Consider the following 19,840-nt stretch of genomic DNA (forward strand, 5'->3'; position numbering starts at 1 on the left):
TAAGAATAAATGAATTAAACACTCAAGTTATGTACAAAAGGCACAAATTAAACTCAAGAAAAGCCTGCAGGGCACAAATACCAAATAAATGAAGCCAGACTCATGGCTCATATCTATAATTTCAACTACTAGGGAAGTTAAGGCAGGATCACAAGTTTAAGGTCTGCCTTGACTAAAGAGTATGTTCAGGACCAGCTTAGGCAACTTAGTGAGACCCTTTCACAAAATAAAAAGTGAAAAGAGGGCTGGAGAGATGGCTTAGCAGTTAAGGCACTTGCCTTTGAAAACCTAAGGACTCATGTTCAACTCTCCAGGTCCCACATAAGCCAGATGCACAATGTGACGCAAGCCCACAAGGTCACACATGTGCACAAGGTGGCCCAAGTGTCTGGAGTCCACTTGCTGGAGGGCCTGGAGCACCCATTCTCTCTCTCTCTCTCTCTCTCTCTCTCTCTCCCTCTCTTTCCCTCCCTCTCTCTCTCTCTCTCTTGCCTCTAAAAATTTTTAAGTGAAAAGAGGAATGTAGATGTAGTTCAGTGGTAGAGAACTTGCCTAGCATATATGAAGCCCTGGGTGTAATTGCCAGTATCACAAAAAATAAGAAAAGATGGGCTGGTGAGATGGTTTAGAGGTTAAGGCATTTGCCTGTAAAGCCAAAGGACCCAGGTTCAATTCCCCAGATCCCATGTAAAACCAGATGCATATGCTGGTACATATGTCTGGAGTTTATTTGCAGTGGCTAAGGACCCTGGAATTTCCATTCTCTCTCTCCCCTCTCTCTAATAAATAAATAAAATAAAACAAAAATAATAAGATGGAAGGGAGGAAGGATTAAGGAAGGAGGGGAAGAAGAGAGAAGGAAGGAGGGGAAGGAGGAAGCATTAAATAAAAATATGCTGGTCAAGGGATGGAGAGATGGCTTAGCTGTTAAGGTGTTTGCCTGCAAAGCCAAAGGATCCCAGTTCAATTCCCCAGGACTCACATAAACCAGATGCACAAGGGCACAATGCATCTGGAGTTTGTTTGCAGTGGCTGGAGGCCTCAGAGCTCCATTCTCTCTCTCTACCTGCCTGTTTCTGTATCTCTCTCTCTCAAATAAATAAATGAATAAAATTAAAAATTAATATATATATGTGTGTGTGTGTGTGTGTTAGTCAAATAGAAGAACAAGGAGAACAAACAGTGGCTAAGGTTGCACTCCAGTGGTAAAGTAATGGCTTTGCACACTCAAGGCCCGGCTTTCAACAATCCCCAGCAGCACTAAAACAGAATGACCAGGGCTGGGAAGATGACCCAGAGGTTAAAGGTATTTGCCTGCAAAGCCTGCTGGCCTGGGTTCAGCTCTCTGCCACCCATGTAAAGCCAGATGCAGAAAGTGGTGTGAGCATCTGATGTTCATTTGCAGTGGTAAGAAACCCTGATGAACCCACACAAATAAATTAAAAAAATATTTCTTAAAAATCAAATAGAAGTGGTGGCACACGCCTTTAATCCCAGCACTCGAGAGGCAGAGGTAGGAGGATCACCGTGAGTTCATGGTCACCCTGAGATTACACAGTGAATTCCAGGTCAGCCTGGACTAGAGTAAAACCCCACCTCAAAAAACAAACAAGAAGAGAGAAGTTCCCTGGAATGTCGCCTTCCAGACACAAAGTGGCAGTTGCATTCATGACCTCACTGCGGCTGTTGTTACCTGCACAGATCCACATAACATTGAGCCCACCAACATGTCATGGAAGAAGGAGGAGGGGGAAAAAAAAGACATCAAAATAGAAGGGAAACTAGTTGGGAAGAACAAGAGGGCTCAGTGGAAAGGGGTCGGGGGACAAAAGAAAGTACTGGAAGGGGGTTATGATCAAACTACATATCATGGGCTGGAGAGATGGCCTACTGGTTAAGGCACTTGCCTGCGCAGCCTAAGGACCCAGGTTCAATTCCCCAGGACCCACATAAGTCAGATGCACAAGGTGACACATGCGTCTGGAGTTCGTTTGCAGAGGCTGGAGGCCCTGGCGTGCCCATTCTCTTCTCTCTTTCTCTGCTTTTCTCTCTCCTTCTCAAATAAGTAAATGAATAAATATAAAAAGTACAGTGTGTGTGTGTGTGTGTGTGTGTGTGTGTGTGTGTAAATTATCAAATAAAGAAAGAACACTGAGTTTGGGGTACTGAATAGGGGTCGCTCCTACTATCAGCCCACATGCATGTTTCAGTTGCTCACTGACAATGTGGCTGCAGGCCTGAACCCTAGAAATACAGTGAAAACCATGAGCCCCAAACTGGGATGCCATGTGGTGGAATTATCCAGGGGGCGTTACCTTCCCACCCCCTCCAGCTCCCCACGCCACCCCAGAAGACAGAAAACGACAAAATAGCAGGCTCCCGTTTGCACAGATTTTAATGCCTGCTCTTCTGCTTTCAGATTGCAGGACCTTCTAAACCACACGCTTGTTCTCCTAGTCCCCTGGGGTCAGTCATCGACCATACCCTTCCCTGCTGGGATGACAGAGCAGGATCTGGGCTCCCTGGGTGCCACTCTGTCTCCCTCCCCCCCACCCCCAGTGACTTGTGTGGAATATGGACACGTGACTTTGCTCACACTTCCATCCGGGGTCATTGCAGGGCCAAGACAGCAAGAGCAATGGGGGTGCGGACAGTCACGGGCCCATGGGGGAATGCAACACCCAGGACAGGAACGGGAGCCAGAAGGAGCTACAGGGCTCGGAGGGCACTCCGTGGCTCACTTGCTTCTTGATCCACCTGCTGTATTTGGCGAGGCGGGTATACACGCCTGGATTCTGGGGTCTGGCGCAGGCTTTCTCCCACGACAGTATCCCCACCAGAATCCACCTGCCTTCTACTTCACAGGCCAGCGGGCTCCCAGCATCCCCCTAGACAAAGACAGAGCAGGTGAGGGAGGCTGGGCTGGACCAGGGTACCCACAACTGTCTACCTTCGCCATTCAGCTTGCAAGAGTCACTCTTTAAGGATCTCACCAGCTGGGACCTCTCAAGTGGAGATTGTACCCCTGAGCTGCAGCTGGTGTCAGCCACGGGGGAAAGGGTGGCGAAAGTAGAGCCTGGTGACAGATGACAGGGAGGGAGGCCAGCCTGCCTCAGGGAACAGTCCTCTGACCCCCTCCCCCAAATTCATCCCTAGAAGAAAAGCTACCAGAATCCTACCCCTCCCAGAGACTCACATAACACAAGTTCTCCCCATAGTTGGTGGCGCAGACAATGTCCCCAAGGATAAGGGAGGCAATACGGAGGTGGGGGGACGGCTTGTGGTAAAGCCGGTTGCACCTCTTGTTGTCCATGATGAACACCTGCGCCTCCCGCAGCTCTGGCAACAGCGTAGTGTTGGCTACGGAGGAGATCACACCCGGTTCACACCCGGTCACTCTTCACACCTGAGCCCTGGCTTGGCCCTGGGTCTTGTCCCCTCTAGCCTCCAGGTCAGCTCGGCGCTACCTTGTCACACACTCGGTCCCTCCCCTGAATGGAAAGATCCTTGTCATTGGGAGGGGATTTGATTCAGGGTTTCCTTCTGGGGGAAGCTTTGGTTGCAGAACCCAGCAAGGCCCAACGCTGCCCCTTAACACCTTGGGGCAAATACATGGTCTTTCTGTGACCTTGGTTCACACTGGCTGTTTCCCACACCCCGACTGACACCCGCTTCTCCTTTGGGCATCTCAGGTCAGAGGTCAGCTTCAACCCCTGACAAGATGTTTCAGCCTCATTTCTTTCTTTTATGCTTTCTCTCTCTCTCTTTGGTTTTTCGAGGTGGGGTCTCCCTCTAGCCCAGGCTGACAGGCTATCCTGGAATTCACTATGTAGTCTCAGGGTGGCCTCGAACTCACTGATCCTCCTACCTCTGCTTCCCAAGTGCTGGGATTAAAGGCGTGCGCCACCACACCAGGCTCTCTTTATCTTTCTGTTTATATGCATGTGTATATGTGTGTGTGATGTACATGTGTATATGAGTGTTGGTGTGTGTGTGTGAGAGTCAGTGGGTGGGCATGCACACGTGTGTAAGTATAGGGAGGTCAGTGGTCAGTGTTGGGCGTCCTCAACTGCTCTCCACTTTATTCTTTGAGTTTGGGTCTCTCACTGAACCTACTGTGCACTCATTTCACTAGTGTGGTAGTGAGTTTTGAGGTAAGGTCTCATCCTAGCCCAGCTTGACCTGGAACTTACTCTGTAGTCCTAGGCTGGCTTCAAACTCACAGCAATCCTCCTCCCTTTCCTACCTCTGCCTTCCAAGTGCTGGGATTACAGGCAGCACCACCACATCCAACCCTATCTCTTTTTTATTTATTTAGTTTGATTAATTTATTTTGTTTTTTCAAGGTAGGGACTCACTCTAGCCCAGGCTGACCTGGAATTCACTACGTAGTTTTAGGCTGGCCTTGAACTCACAGAGCTCCTCCTATCTCTGCCTCCCGAGTGCTGGGATTAAAGTTGTATGCTACCACGCCCAGAATATTTATTTTATTTTAAAATAATATTATTGGGGCTGGAGAGATGGCTTAGTGGTAAAACGCTTGCCTGTGAAGCCTAAGGACCCCGGTTCGAGGCTTGATTCCCCAGGACCCATGTAAGCCAGATGCACAAGGTGGTGCATACATCTGGAGTTCATATGCAGTGGCTGGAGGCCCTGGCGTGCCCATTCTCTCCCTCTCCCTCCCTCCCTCTCTCTCTCTCAAATAAATAAATAAATATATTATTACTAGTTTTTTTTTGTTTGAGACAGGCTCTCATGTATGCTAGGCTGGCCTCAAACTCACTACGTAGCCAAGGAAGGCCTTGAACTCCCAATCTTCCTGTCTCTCAAGTGCTGGGATTGCAGATGTAATACATCTGGGTTTTTTGTTTGTTTGTTTTTTTACCATTTTCATTGTTCACTTGTGTCCCACCTCCCCCATATCAGCTGTAACTTTCTTCTAGGCAGGGAATATATTTCCAACAGCAGAGTCTGAGTGTGGCAAAGTGACTGAGAGGCAAGAGAGGAGTGACTTGATGGGTCACTGGCTCAGTTTCTCTAGGAGGCAGATGATGACGCTCACCCAGCCTGACTGAGGTGCCTGCTTAAACCCTGACAACAGTCACCCTACCAGGAATGGGTCCAACGCATCCCAAGAATTAGGGGCCAGAGGCCACAATCACAGCGTCACAGGGAGGGACTTAGGAAAGCCCCCAAGAGAAGGAGTGCCATGCCCACTTGAGAAGGCATGTCATGCCCACTTACCTGAGAAGCGCCGCTTAGCCTGGCCCCAGCCAGTCACCCAGCACTCTGTCCCAACCTTCAAGTTGAGGTTGGGCTCTGGGAGGCAGATGGGCTGCACGTACTTGCTGAAGGTGACAGGGGTATGAAGATGGAGAAGAGCAACGTCACCTATAGGGAAGGTCCATCCCCAGTGCCTGGGGTGCACAATGATGTCACTCACGGCAACCCAGACTGCCCCTCTGGGGTCCAGAGGCTGCAGTTCATTGGTGCCCAGCATCACGGAGTACTCTTCGGTGCTGCAGGAGACAGAGAATCCCACCGGGAGACGTCAGCTTCCCAAGCCACTTCCCTGGACCCCTTGCCCTTCTCAGAAGTCCCGTCTGATCTGCTCTGTCCATTCCACGTGGCCGAATCCAACCTGGGGACTGTGGATGTCAGAGATACGACAGGGCCCTCTCGTTGGCATCCGTAGCCGTTCAAAGTGGCCTGGCCCACCTGCTGCACTGCACGTGTGGGGGGTGGTATTCGTGGATGCCAGCCTGTGGGTAAGTTGTGTGTGGGGAGGGTGTTCTAGGTTTTCCTGTTGCCCAGTTTATAACACAGACTCTGGGCCCTGTGAGATCCTGAGCATGACTGTCCCCCTTCCCACTCTTCTCCAGGGCCCTCCTCCCTCACGCTGTGTCCCCAAAGACCTCGGGTAGCTGAGCCAGGCCCAGACACTCAGGCCACACTCACCCGTGGATGCAGTGGGCGGCGGACACCACCCAGCTGGGAGCAATGAGGGCCCCTCCGCACACGTGCTCCTTGTCTGTCCGCAGGCTCACCTCCCAGGGCCAATGGCGGGCCTCCTCCAAGTTCTCTGGCCACCAGGGCTTGCCGCAAACTTCAGGGACAAGCATGCCAGAATGGGCAGTCACCAAAGAAAGGAAGACCAGAATGACTGGGGGCAAGTCGGCCTATGAGGTCAGAGGCAGGGGCTCTTTCCATGTCAAAGAGGGGGGGACTGAGAGGGATGTGAGGACAGTGGTTTGCCCCAAAGCACGGAGGTAGAAAGGAAATGACAATTGCAGACACAGAAACTTCAAGACAGGGCTGGAGAAATGGCTTAGTGGTTAGGGCGCTTGCCTGCAAAGCCAAAGGACCCATGTTCAATTCCCCAGGACCCATGTAAGCCAGATGCACGGGGGGGGGAGGGCGCATGCATCTGGAGTTCATTTGCAGTGGCTGGAGGTCCTGGTGTGCCTATTCTCTCTCTCTCTCTCCCTCTCTCTTTCTCTCTCAAATAAATAAAGTAAAATAAAATATTATTTAAAAAAAAACAAACAAACTTCAAGACAGAGACATGGAGACATCACAGCAAGAGAGCCACAGGGGCCTGGCATGGTGGCGCACGCCTTTGATCCCAGCTCTTGGGAGGCAGAGGTAGGAGGATTGCCATGAGTTTGAGGCCAGCCTGAGACTCCATAGTGAATTCTGGGTCAGCCTGGGCTAGAGTGAGACGCTACCTCAAAAAAAAAAAAAGGCAGAAGTACGGCTAGAGTCTTGAGATAGGAAATGCATTTCTTGCATGTGGACCATGCCTCGAAAAGGTTTGTGGCATCTCTCTCTTTTTAGCATGTGTGTACAGGTGCACGTATGTGTGGAGGCTGGCGGACACGTCTTGGGTGTTGCTCCTCAGGACTGCTGACCACCTTCTTTTGAGACCTGGTCTCTGTCTGTCCTGAAGCTCACATAATTCATCTAAACTTGCTGGCCAGTGAGCGCCGGGGATATGTTGTCTCCTCCTCCTCGCTGCTGGGATTCCAAACACACGTCCCCACACCAGGGTTTCCCGCCTTCCTCATGGGCTCTGCAGGTCAAACTCAAGCCCCTGTGCTTACACAAAGCAAGCAGTTTATTGACCAAGCTATCTCCCTGGTTCCTGATACATCTCTTGGATGCAAAAGATCCTCATACTGTTCTGTCAAGAAAAGCTACGGGACTGGAGAGATGGCTCAGCAGTTAAGGCGCTTGCCTGTGACGCCTAAGGACCCAGGTTCAATTCCCCAGTTACCCACATAAGCCAGATGCACAAGGTGGCTCATGTGTCTAGAGTTCATTTGTAGTGGCTAGAGGCCCTGGTGCGCCTGTCTCCCTCCCTCCCTCCTTCTCCCTCTCTCTCAAATAAATATTATTTAAAAAGAAAAAAAAAAAAAAGCTGTGGGTGACTGAGCATCGTGGCACAAGCCTTTAATCTCAGTGCTCGGAAGGCTTAGTTAAGCAGGAGGGTTACCATGAGTTGGAGGCCAGCCTGAACTGCAGAGCTAAAGTGAGACCCTGGTTCAAAAAAATAAAAGTAGGCAAAAGAGGGATCGGGAGATAGCTCAGCAATCAAAGTCGCTTGTGTGAAAACCTGCTGGCCCAGGATTGATTCCCCAGTACCCACGTAAAACCAGAGGCACAAAGTGCATCTGCATCTGGAACTCATTAAAAGTAGCAAGAGGGGGCTGGAGAGATGGCTTAGCAGTTAAGCGCTTGCCTATGAAGCCTAAGGACCCCAGCTCAAGGCTCGATTCCCCAGGACCCATGTTAGCCAGATGCACAGGGGGTCACACGTGTCTGGAGTTCGTTTGCAGTGGCTGGAAGCCCTGGAGCGCCCATTCTCTCTGTCTCTCCCTCTGCCTCTTTCTCTCCCTGTCTGTCACTCTCAAATAAATAAAGGAAAAAAAATTTTTTTTTAAAGTAGCAAGAGGGGTTGGAGAGATGGCTTAGCAGTTAAGCGCTTGCCTATGAAGCCTAAGGACCCCAGTTCAAGGCTCAATTCCCCAGGACTTACGTTAGCCAGGTGCACAAGGGGGCGCACGTGTCTGTAGTTCGTTTGCAGTGGCTGGAGGCCCTGGCGCACCCTCTCTCTCTCTTTCTCTCCCTCTTTCTCTCTCTGTCACTTTTAAATAAATAAATAAAAATAAACAACAACAACAACAACAAAAAGTAGCAAGAGGCCCTGGCCACCCACACACCAGTTCTCAACCTCTTTCTCTGTCTCTTCCTCCCTCCCTCTCCCTCCTTCCTTTCTTCCTTCTCTCTTCTCCCCACCCCCTTGCAAATAAATAAAAAGCCTTAAAAAAAAGAAAAAAGACAAAAAGAAAAGCTATGGACTTTTTCCAGGCCCTGGATATATGGGCCACACTTATCCATAGATCCCATGGATGCCAAATACCACCCAGCTGGGATCAATGAGGGTCCCTCTATCCAGAGGCTCACCTCCCAGGGCCAATGGCCAGTCTCCTCCAAGTCTGGCCACCGGAGCTTGCCACAGACTTACCCCGAACAGTCTGGAGCCCATGTACTCAGAGCGCCCATTGCTCTGCCAGCCGCGTTGTACGGGTGTAAGAATGGACACAGGTGTAGAGACTCTAAGTGTCAGGCATCACGGTATTTTGAAATACAAAAAAAAAAGTGTCCAAAATGTCTTGTCTCAGAAGTGGCAGGGTAGTCCCATATTGGAAAAACTCCAGTGCAGTCTCCACTGAAACGGCTCTAACAACCCGCAAAGAAAGGGATCGGCTGCTTTTCTCAGAGTAAAAAGGCATTTGAAAAAATTTGAAACATATGTATGACTTCAAACAGAGTAAAACCCCCTTACTTGGTAAACCAGAAAGAGAAGGGAAATCCTTAACTTCACAAAAGTTATATGTTACAAACCTAAAATAAATATAGCACACACATACCAAAAAACAAAACAAAATAACACACACACACCAAAAACTACACTACCAGAAGCCAGGATGAGAGGGAAGTAGAGGAAAAAATTTAAAGAGTCCATGAGGCTTCTAGTTCTGTATTGCCCTATTTTTATTTTGTTTTGTTTTTGAGGTAGGGTCTCACTGTAGTCCAGATTGACCTGCAATTCACTATGTAGTTTCAGGGTTTCTTTGAACTCATAGTGACCCTCCTACTCTGCCCCTGAAGTGCTGGGATTAAAGGCATGCGCCACCACGCCTGGCAGTACTGCTCTATTAAAATATATATATATATATATATATATATATATATATATATATATATATATATATATGCAAGCAGAGAGAGCATGCATGCACATGGGCACACCAGGTCCTCTTGCCACTGCAAACAAACTCCAGATGCATGTGCCACTTTGAGTTTCTGGCTTTTACATGGTTACTGGGGTCAACAGACTTTACAAGCAAGTGCCTTTAACCACTGAGCAATCCCCTCAGCTCATTTTGTGTGTTTTATATGCATTTCAAAGAAACAATTTACCTTTTTTTTTTGTTTGTTTGTTTTGTTTTTCAAGGTAGGGTCTTGCTCTAGCCCAGGCTGACCTGGAAGTCACTCTGTAGTCTCAGGGTGGCCTTGAACTCACAGCAATCCTCCTACCTCTGCCTCCCCAGTGCTGCGATTAAAGGCGTGCGCCACCATGCCTGGCAACAATTTACTTTTAAAATAACTAACATTTCTCTCTCCGAGCAAAACCCACTAGAAAATATATTCAAGACACGTTTTCAGTAACAAACTACTATAAAGCACATGGAAATTTTAAATGGCGGTCCAGTAAAAAAACTCTAACAAAAGACAGAAGATAACATTGCTTGTTGGTTAACAACATGACCAAATGATGTGATCTCTCCCAGAATAAACCTACAGATTCATTTTTTACGTTGGAATTTTATGTTTACATTTTGCCTTTTATTGCTTGTGTATATGTGTGTGTGGTGTGATTTGTGGGGGGGGATGTGTGTATATATGGGGGGGGTGTGTGATATGTGGGGTGGGGGGTGAGGTGTGTGGTATGTGCACGTTCATGTGCTCAAGCAGTGTCCCCTGGGCTCACCTTTGGAGGCAGGAGCAGAACGTCACATGCCTGCTCTTCTGCCTGTCCTTGACATGGTGTCTCTTACCGATCCTGGGGCTTGCTATTTGTGTGTGTGTGTGTGCTCCAGGAATTCTCAAGTCTCTCCTTCCATACGGGGCTGGGGTCACAGACACGCGTGGCCTGCCCAACTGGTCACACAGGTCCTGGGAACTGAACTTGAACGGTCTCTCAGGCTTCCTCCTGCCTGCACAGGAGTTGTTAACCACTGAGCCATATCCCTAACACCATTTTGTCTTTACAAAAATTTATTATTTTTTCGAGGTAGGGTCTCACTCTAGCTGAGGCTGACCTGGAATTCACTATATATTCTCAGGGTGGCCTCAAACTCATTGCCATCCTCCTACCTCTGCTTCCCAAGTGCTGATATTAAAGGTGTGCACCACCATGCCCAGCTTTATAATGTTTTTTTATTTGCTTATTTTAGAGGGAAAGAGAGGAAGGAAAGAATGCCGCAACAGGGCCTCTAGCCACTGCAAATGAAATCCAGATGCATGCACCACCTTATGCATCTGGCTTACATGGGTACTGGGGAATCAAACCTGGGTCCTTAGGTTTTGCAGACAAGTGTCTTAACCATTATGCAACCTCTCCAGCCCTTTCTGAACTTTTAAAATATTTTTATTTATTTGTAAGCACACAGAGAGAGAGAACAGGGCATGCCACGGCCTCCAGCAGCTGCAAACTTCAGGTGCCTGCATCATTTTGTGCATCTGGCTTTATGTGGGTACTGGGGAATTGAACTCAAGTGGTTAGACTTTGCAGGCAAGCATCTTAACCGCTAAGCTACCTCTCCAACCTTATTTTGCCCTTTCTTGTTGTTTCATATATTCGTTCTTCATGGTAAGGGGCTTCACAAGGACATATTCAGACATACACTTGAGTATATCACCCCTGCTCTCATCCCCTTTTGAGCCCTTCCTCTCCCTTTAGCGCCTTCATTCTCATACAGTTTTGCTTCTATATTCATGTCACAGGCACCTACATGGTTTTACATATCTAAGCAGTATTTAGGACCCACAAAGCATGTGATATTTGGCTTTCTCTACATCAGCTTTTTTGTTTGTTTGTTTCTCAAGGTAGGCTCTCACTATGGCTCAGGCCGACCTGGAATTCACTATGTAGTCTCAGAGTGGCCTCGAACTCATGGCGATCCTCCTACCTCTGTCTCCCCGAGGGCTGGGATTATGTCTGGCACTCCACATCAGCTTTTTTGTTTGTTTGTTTGTTTTGTTTTTGTAGGGTCTCACTTTAGCCCAAGCTGACCTGGAATTTACTATGTAGTCTCAGGGTGGCCTTGAACTCACAGTGATCCTCCTACCTCTGCCTCCCTAGTGCTGGGATTAAAGGCGTGCACCGCATCAGCATTTTTAAGAGACTTGATAGGGGCTGAAGACATGTCTCAGGGGTTAAAAGCGCTTGCTTGCAAAACCTGAGGGTTCACTTCCCTATTACCCATATGCAGCTAGATTCACAAAGTGGGCCATGCATCTGGAATTTGTTTGCAGTGGCAAGAGGCCCATACTCTTTTTCTCTCGCCTCCTTCTCTCTCATGAATTAATAAATAATAAGTAAATAAATATAAAGAAAATGTCATAATGGTATTCATAATTTTGTATGCTAACTAAAAAAAAAATCAATGGAAAATTTTAATCATTTCCAAATAACAAATCTTTAAATGGGACTGGATGAAAAGAAGAGGAAACAGAAAGACATCTGGCATCAGATGCCATGCCATGTACGTCAGTGAAAAATGCATGCACTCGCAATAGCAGTAAAGCCTTTTTACAAGCACACACACACTGACTACACTGAACACATGTAAGAAAGGTCAGAGAAGGAGACCGGGGACGAGGCGTGAGGCCGGGACCGACGCGGGAACAACTAACTTAAAGAATCGACTGGTCGGGCTGGAGAGATGGCTTAGCGGTTAAGCCTAAGGACCCCGGTTCGAGGCTCGGTTCCCCAGGTCCCACGTTAGCCAGATGCACAAGGGGGCGCACGCGTCTGGAGTTCGTTTGCAGAGGCTGGAGGCCCTGGCGCGCCCATTCTCTCTCTCTCCCTCTAGCTGTCTTTCTCTCTGTGTCTGTCGCTCTCAAATAAATAAATAAATAAGTAAAAAAAATAAAAAAGAATCGACCGGTCAACGCTGGATCAGGATGGGAACCTGGGAGGACCTGAGATAAGAATGGACCAAGGAGCAACTCAACTACGTGTTCTCCCACAGTCTAAGGAAAGAGACAGGAAGCCCCAAGAGCTGCAAACAAGTTCCCCAGAGCCCAGGAGGCTCCTTCTATAGCTGTGAGGAAGGGTCTACAGCAGTTTGTCAGATGGAGGGGGCGCTGAGGGTCCCACAGCCTGGACTGAATTCAAAGAGGCTCTGCATTCCCACGGGAGGCCCAGGGCCTCTTTCTTCGTAACAGTTAAGGTGTGTGGACGGCCTGGCAGCTACAGGTATTACTAATTAGGAAGCAAGCCTCTTAGATCACTGCTTTCTGTCACCCCAGATACACTATGAAAGCAGGGCCTTTCAGGGCGGGTCCTCCTAGGAGCGGAAGTTTTCCCTGCGGCAGGGACCCACTGACCCACCTGGACTGGTCCTGTTCTCTGAATAACCTGAAGGAAGAAGGGGGAACAAAGTGTGAGAGGATGGCAGCAAAGAGGTGCATTGTTCATTTCTTAGCCCATTCACTCCTGCACCGAAGAGTCCCTACCCGACCCCCACCCAACACACCCACACACACACACACACACTCTGTTCCCAATCTGAGTCAAAGACTGGGACACCAGGTACACCTGCCATTCACACAGAAGCCGATACATCATCATCTACGTGAGATCAGCACGGGGCCAGGGCCATCAGGTGAGCCCAGAGGAGGTGCATCCTGAAGAGAATGTTGACTGAATACTGGCTAGGTGTTAAAGATGAGAAGGAAAAAGAAAAATGATAATGACATTCCTTGCAGAAAAAGAAAAAATAATCGTTATGCCTGCTGGAGCCTCCAGAAGGCAAAAGAAATGTCTGTGGTATTAAGAGGAAGGTGACGTGTGGGGAGGACAGGCCAAGAAGCTGGAGTGACAGGGGTGACAGGGTCAGACTTGTGAAAGCAGCAGAGGACAAGGACAAGATGGACGGCAGTGAGATCGCACCAGAGGCCCTGAGGACCCAGGGAAGCAATGAGATCTGAGCGAGGAAGTGGCTGTGAGGACAGACACCATGAAGATGGATTGTGGTGGCGCTTATCTTTAGTCCCAGCTCTCGGGGTGCGGGGGGCAGAGGCAGGAGGCTCACGGTGAGTTCGAGGCCAGCATGGGACTACAGAGTGAGTGCTAGGCTAACCTGGGCTAGAGTGAGACCATACCTTGAAGAAACAAACCAATAAATAACAACAATAACAAAAAACCCATGGGCTGAAGAGATAGCTTAGCGGTTAAAGTGCTTGCCTGTGAAGCCTAAGGACCCCGGTTCGGCTCTCCAGGTCCCACATAAGCCAGATGCACAAGGTGGCGTGTGCATCTGGAGTTCATTTACAGTGGCTGGAGGCCCTGGTGTGCCCATTCTCTCTCTCTTTCTCTCTCTCTCTCTCTCTCTTTCCCTCCCTCTTTCTGTCTCTAATAAATAAATAGAAATAAAAACTTTTAAAAAAATAAATAAAACTAGACACCATGAACTCAATGAGCTAGTCGGCACTGAAGGACATGAGTCAGCCTAGGATGGCACTGGTTGTCATCCACTGAGTTAGAGAACAAGGAAAGAAAAGCCAGCTGGTTAGAAGAGGAAGGTCTGGTTTGGACTCCCGAGAGGGGAGATGTCTCTGGGTCACTGAGGTGGAGAGTTCCAGCAGGTGGCACCTCCACACTGTTGTTTAACGTATCGCATAGATGGCAGCACAGTGCCAGGGCAACCAAGTCCACGCAGGGAAGGGGCAGAGGGTCAGAGAGCAACTGTGGAAATTCCCCCATGCCAGGGATGAGCAGAGTTTGGGTGACCCGAGGGGGACATGGAAAAAAGAGGAGACAGCAACTGGAGTCAATGAGACTCAGGAAGCCAGGAATGATGGCACATGCCTATAATTCTAGCACTTGGGAGGTGGAGGCAGGAGGATTAAGGAGTTCAGGGCCAGTCTGGGCTACATAGTGAGTTTGAGGATGGCTTAGGTTTCATGAGACCCTGTGTCAAAAAAAAAAAAAAAAAGGAATGAATGGCCAGGCGTGGTGGTGCATGCCTTTAATCCCAGCACTTGGAAGGCAGAGGTAGAAGGATCACTGTGAGTTCGAGGCCACCCTGAGACTACAGAGTAAATTCCAGGTCAGCCTGAGCTAGCATAAGACCCTAGCTCAAAAAAAAAAAAAAAAAAAAAGGAATGAGGGGCCAGAGAGATGGCTCAGCCTTTAAGGCATCTACCCAGAAAGCCTATGAATCTGTGTTTGAATCCCCAGTACCCACATAAAGACAGATGCACAAGGTGGCACATATACCCGGAGTTCATTTGCAGTGGCTGGAGGCCCTGGTGTGACCATCCTCCCTCCCTCTTTCCCTCTCTCTCTCCCCCTCCCTCCCTCTTTCTCTCTCAAATAAATACATAAAATATTTTTTAAAAACTGGCTGAGTGTCGTGGCACATACCTTCACTTGGGAGACTGAGATAGGAGGATTGCCATGAGTTCAAGGCCATCCTGAGACTATATAGTGAATTCCAGGTAAGTATGGGCTAGAGCCAGACCTCACCTCAAAAAAAAAAAAAAAAAATCTAAAGGGCCAGAGAAATGGCTTCGCAGTTAAGGTGCTTGCCTGTGAAGCCTAAGGACTCTTGTTTGACTCTCCAGGTCTGGAGTTCAACTGCAATGGCTGAAGGCCATGGCATGCCAGTTCTCTCCCTCCCTTCTTCTGTCTCTCATTAAAAAAAAAAAACAAAAAAAAAAAAAACTTGGGCTTAGCGGTTAAGGTGCAGGGCTATGAAGCCTAAGGATCCAGGTTTGATTCTCCAGGTCCCACATAAGCCAGATGCACATAGTGGCACATACATCCATCTGGAGTTCATTTGCAGTAGCTAGAGGCCATGGTATACCCATTCTCTCTCTCTCTCTCTCTCTAATAAATGAATGAATGAATATTTTAAAAACAACTAAAAATGGAAAGGATAAAATAAAATAAAAAGACAAAAAGAAAAACAAAAAGCCAGGCATGGTGGCACACACCTTTAATCTCAGCACTCAAGGAGATCTGAGGTAGGAGGCTGGCTTGGGAATACAAAGCAAATTCCAGGTCAGCCTGGGCAAGAATGAGACCCTACCTCAAAAAACAAAACAAAACAAAAACGGAGGGAGGGGCAAAAGAGAGAAAGAGGAAAAGGGAAAGAAAAGAGGAGGAAAAAATGGAACAAGAATGATTTTTTAAAAAAAAAGGAAGTCACAGGAATTAAAAAAAAAAAAAAAAAGGAGGGAAAGATCAGGGACAAAAGAAGGACAAGGGCGCTGGAATGGATACGGATGGCTTGGGAGGATGGCTTGGGAAAGGGAAAGCTGGCAGTGAACCAGGAGGGATGGGCGGAGAAAGGCGCTGAACAGAGGGGGAGGAAAAGATGTGCGGATGGTCGAGAGAGTTCTAGAAGCAGCACAGCACAGGAAAGGCTCTGCTTGGGGCCCACCTGGCACAAGGGGCATGCTGCCCTGCCCAGGCAAGCCAGCGATGTTGGTGTGGCAGGGCAGGGTCAGGTCTGGAGCGATGGCTGTGGACCCGAAGGCCGCTGTGACAGGAAAGGAGACCAGGAAGGTCTCGGAGCAGGGTCCCGGGGATGGGGCGGAGGGGGGGGGGGCCAGCCCCCTGGGAGGAGCACCAGGCCGGGGTGCAGGGGTTCAGAAGGTGTTGGGGGAGAGGGGCCATCTGGGAACGTCTGGACGTTAGCCTCGGTGTCCTGATGGGCAAGGGTTGGCTGGGGAAGGGGGCTGGACAGGGGAGAGAAGACAAGGATGGTCCACTCTGCTGGTCCCCACGAGTCCGGAGGCCACGTGTGACCAGAGGACAGAAAACAGGAGCTTAAGATCCCCCGGGAGAGGGTGGCAGAGGCGAGGGGACCGTGCGGTGCTGGGGGGGGGGGGGATGGCGGCGCGGACGTCCCAGGTGGACGAGAGGGACAGTCACCCTGACCAGGACCGCGTGTGTGCTGGACGGGAGGCGGGGGACGGAGAGAAGGAAAGATGGGCCTGGAGGCGCCCGCCTCACCCCGGCTCGGAGGCACCACCAGCACACAGCAGGTCAGGACCCAGGCTCGGGGCGCAGCGCCCGGGCCGCTCAGCCAGGAAGCCATGAGGCCCGCAGGTCGCCACCTGCCGCGGGCTGGCACGTGCCCCAGGGCGGTGAAGGTCAGTGGTCTCGGGCACGTGACTCGCCACGCTAGGAGTCCTGACCACGGCCCCCTGCTCAGCCTGCAGGTTCTCCTGACGACCCTACCCCCGCCAACGCCCTCGCCCCCCCCAACACACACACCCCAGGACCGGTCCTTAAGATAATCTCGGATCCATTGAGCCTAGGATCACAGATTCATGAAAGCACACCACCGCCCTCCTTCCCCCCACCCCAACTGCCTCCGAATATTGACAGTGTGACCAGAACCTAGTCTTGAGGGTTAGGGAATGGCACCTTGTGGTCCAGCGTCAGACTACATCCTAGTGCCCAACAGTTTCACAGCCGCTACTGACTTGGAATATATCAGAAGATGGCTTTGAGAAAGCAGTAGTTGAAATGGACCTAAGACTCAATCAAAGAGACCTTGAGAGCCCGGCGGAGAGGCTCACACCTTTAATCCCAGCACTGGGGAGGCAGAGGTAGGAGGATCGCCATGAGTTGGAGGCCACCCTGAGATTACGGAGTGAATTCCAGGTCAGTCTGGGCTAGAGTGAGACCTTACCTCGAAAACCAAAGAGAGAGAGACCTGAGGAAAGAAGGGCATGTGTACTCATCCACAGACCATCAACGTTACAGATGGTTGCCACTGCAAAGGGACGCTGGCTGGTGGGGGCCCTTGGGCTTTCCACAAGGCTTCGTGCAGAAGGATGCTCTCTTACATGTGCCGGGCCTCAGAGACTGGGAAGTAGCCATCAATATTCTTGTCTCCCTTGTTTAGCACCAGGTGTCCAGAGCGATTCTGGGGACCCACGTGAGTAGAGGTATTATGTGCCACATAGACACCAAGTCAGTCAAGGGAAGATGGCCCAGGACTGGAAATGGCTCAGGAGGTAAAGGTCCTTGCTTGCAAAGCCTGACAGAGACTTCCCAGTACCCACAAAAAGCCAGATGCTCAAAGTGGGACATGCATCTACAGTTTGCAGAGCCAGGAGACCTTGACATGTCCATTCTCTGTCTCTCTCTCTCTCTCTGTCTCCTTTTTCTCAAGTGAATAATTAAAAGAAGACCAAAAAGAGAGACCAGGAGTGGTGGCACACGCCTTTAATCCCAGCACTCAGGAGGCAGAGGTAGGTGGATGGCTGTGAGTTTGAGGCGCAGAATGAGACTACACAGTGAATTCCAGGTCAGCCTGGACTACAGCGAGACCCTGCCCGAGAGAGAGAAAGAGAGAGAAGGTGGTCTTTTCTTGACTAGTATTTGGTTCTCAAAGTGAGGTCTCTGAGCAGCTGCACCAGCAGCTCCTGGGAACTTGTTAGAAATGTGTTCGTTCCCCGGCCCTGCCCCAGACATCCAGGATTGAAAACTTCCCTGGTGGAACCAGTCATGTGGTTTCAGTGTTTGTTTTATTTTTGGAGACGGCCTCACTCGGTAGCCCTGGCTGGCCCGGAACTTAGGGTGATCGTCCTGCCTGTATCACTCTGCATCTGGTGTTACAGCATGTGCCACCATGTCCAGCAGTAAAGTGGATTTTAAGGAGCCCTCGGGGGATGTTCACACAAGGACAGCATGAACCACAGGGCTAAGAGCAAGGCCATACACAGTTGATGGTTGCTGGGGTAAGGGCAGACAATTTCCTCAGTGCTGTAGCCACTGGTAAGGTGCCCATCCATGCTAATGCGAGCAAACCTAATTGAATTTAATGATTCAGGACACACAGAGAGAGAGAGAGGGAGAGAAAGAGAGAGAGAGAAATAGAAGTGAGACTGGTAGAGAGAGAAGGTAGTCTTTTTTGGTTTGTTTTTCAAGGTAGGGTTTCACTCTAGCCCAGGCTGGCCTGGAATTCAGGGTGGTCTTGAACTCATGGCGACCCTCTTACCTCAGCCTCCCGAGTGCTGGGATTAAAGGTGTGCACCACCACACCGGGCTTGGGTTGGATATTTTGTCCAAGCAATGAGAAGGTAAGTGCACCACGCTGTTGCCAACCTCTCCCTGATGATGCCTCCAAACCTACCATCACCCTGCGACAGTAGGTGCCCTCCATAAGACTAAGCATCCCGAGGGGCCCATGCCAGCACCAGGCTGGCATCCGCTCAGATCGGTCAGTTCTGAATCTTAAATATTTTCAGTATAACCATTGCACAGAGGCGCTGGAGTCCTTCCCTCTACCCTAAAATTTCTCTCTGCCCCAATCTCGTGCAACCCTCTCCAAAAGTCAGCTGCGCTACGTTCAAGAGTCCAAGACAGAACCAAACCCTCCACTTCATACACAATTCCGCACGGGCTCACCCTAACCTAACTCCAAAGGCCCATGACCAACCCCCTCCAACACGCCTCCCTCCCCACCTCACTGCCCCTGGTCTGCTCAGGACACAGTGGAATCTTCTAGATGATGGAACAAGCTCTGAAGACTTCAGTCCAGGCAGCATATAACCTAGGGTGCTTTTTAACTTTTATTTATTTATTTATTTGAGAGAGAGAAAGAGGCAAAGGGAGAGAGAATGGGCACACCAGGGCCTCCAGCCACTGCAGACGAACTCCAGATGCATGCACCCCCTTGTGCATCTGGCTTATGTAGGTCCTGGGGAGTCGAACCCAGGATCCTTTGGCTTTACAGGCAAATGTTTTAACCACTAAGTCATCTCTCCAGCCCACAACCTAGGTTTTTATCCAAAAGGCAAATCTGACCGTGCTCACCCAAGCCCCCATTTCCGTGTCCTGCTTGGACCAGTCAAAAAACTTGGCCTAGGCTGGAGAGATGGCTTAGCGGTTAAGCGCTTGCCTGTGAAGCCTAAGGATCCCGGTTCAAGGCTCAATTCCCCAGGACCCACGAAAGCCAGATGCACAAGGGGGAGCACGTGTCTGGAGTTCATTTTCAGTGGCTGGAGGCCCTGGCGCACCCATTCTCTCTCTCTCCCTCTCTCTCTCTCTGCCTCTTTCTCTGTCACTCTCAAATAAATAAATAAAAATAAACAAAAAAAAAATTTTTAAAAACTTGGCCTAGCTCTCCAGCCTGGACGTGCTCTGACTTTAACCTACTTCTCTGGCCACATTTGCTACCCCAACGTAAGAAGTGTCCTTAGGCCTCTGAGCCCCTGCGTGTGCTATGTCCGGTCACTACAACCCCATCCTGTTTTCCGTGCATCTAAATGGTCACTCATTAACACCCAGCCCAAGCACCATCTGCTCAGAGACGCAGGTTGGCACAGAGGGACTAGTGTGGCCTTGGGAGTCCTAGAGAAGGACCTCGAAATCACGTCTCGGAGAGGCGCATGACAAACACTGCAAGGCTGTGACGCAGGTTACTGGAGATGATGGGGGTCCACACCACCATTGGCATAGCGAGTGCCGTACACAACTCAATGCAAAACATTGTTAGCATTACCAGCCCCAACTTTTTTT

The 19,840-nt window shown here is 49.7% G+C and overlaps 1 protein-coding gene across 1 annotated transcript; it reads right to left on the reverse strand.

Moving 5' to 3' along the window:
• Positions 1–2,608: 2,608 nt before the first annotated feature.
• LOC101596332 (putative serine protease 45) lies at positions 2,609–19,778 on the reverse strand. The gene is made up of 7 exons (XM_045136955.1): positions 19,696–19,778; positions 16,319–16,432; positions 15,744–15,919; positions 5,959–6,106; positions 5,245–5,519; positions 3,197–3,360; positions 2,609–2,888 (listed from the first exon to the last, which is right to left on the reverse strand). The coding sequence occupies exons 1-7, from the start codon at positions 19,776–19,778 to the stop codon at positions 2,655–2,657; spliced, it is 1,194 nt and encodes a 397-aa protein (XP_044992890.1). The 3' UTR covers positions 2,609–2,654.
• Positions 19,779–19,840: the final 62 nt, after the last annotated feature.

This window comes from Jaculus jaculus, chromosome 17, assembly GCF_020740685.1.
Source record: "Jaculus jaculus isolate mJacJac1 chromosome 17, mJacJac1.mat.Y.cur, whole genome shotgun sequence".
Classification (NCBI taxonomy): domain Eukaryota; kingdom Metazoa; phylum Chordata; class Mammalia; order Rodentia; family Dipodidae; genus Jaculus; species Jaculus jaculus.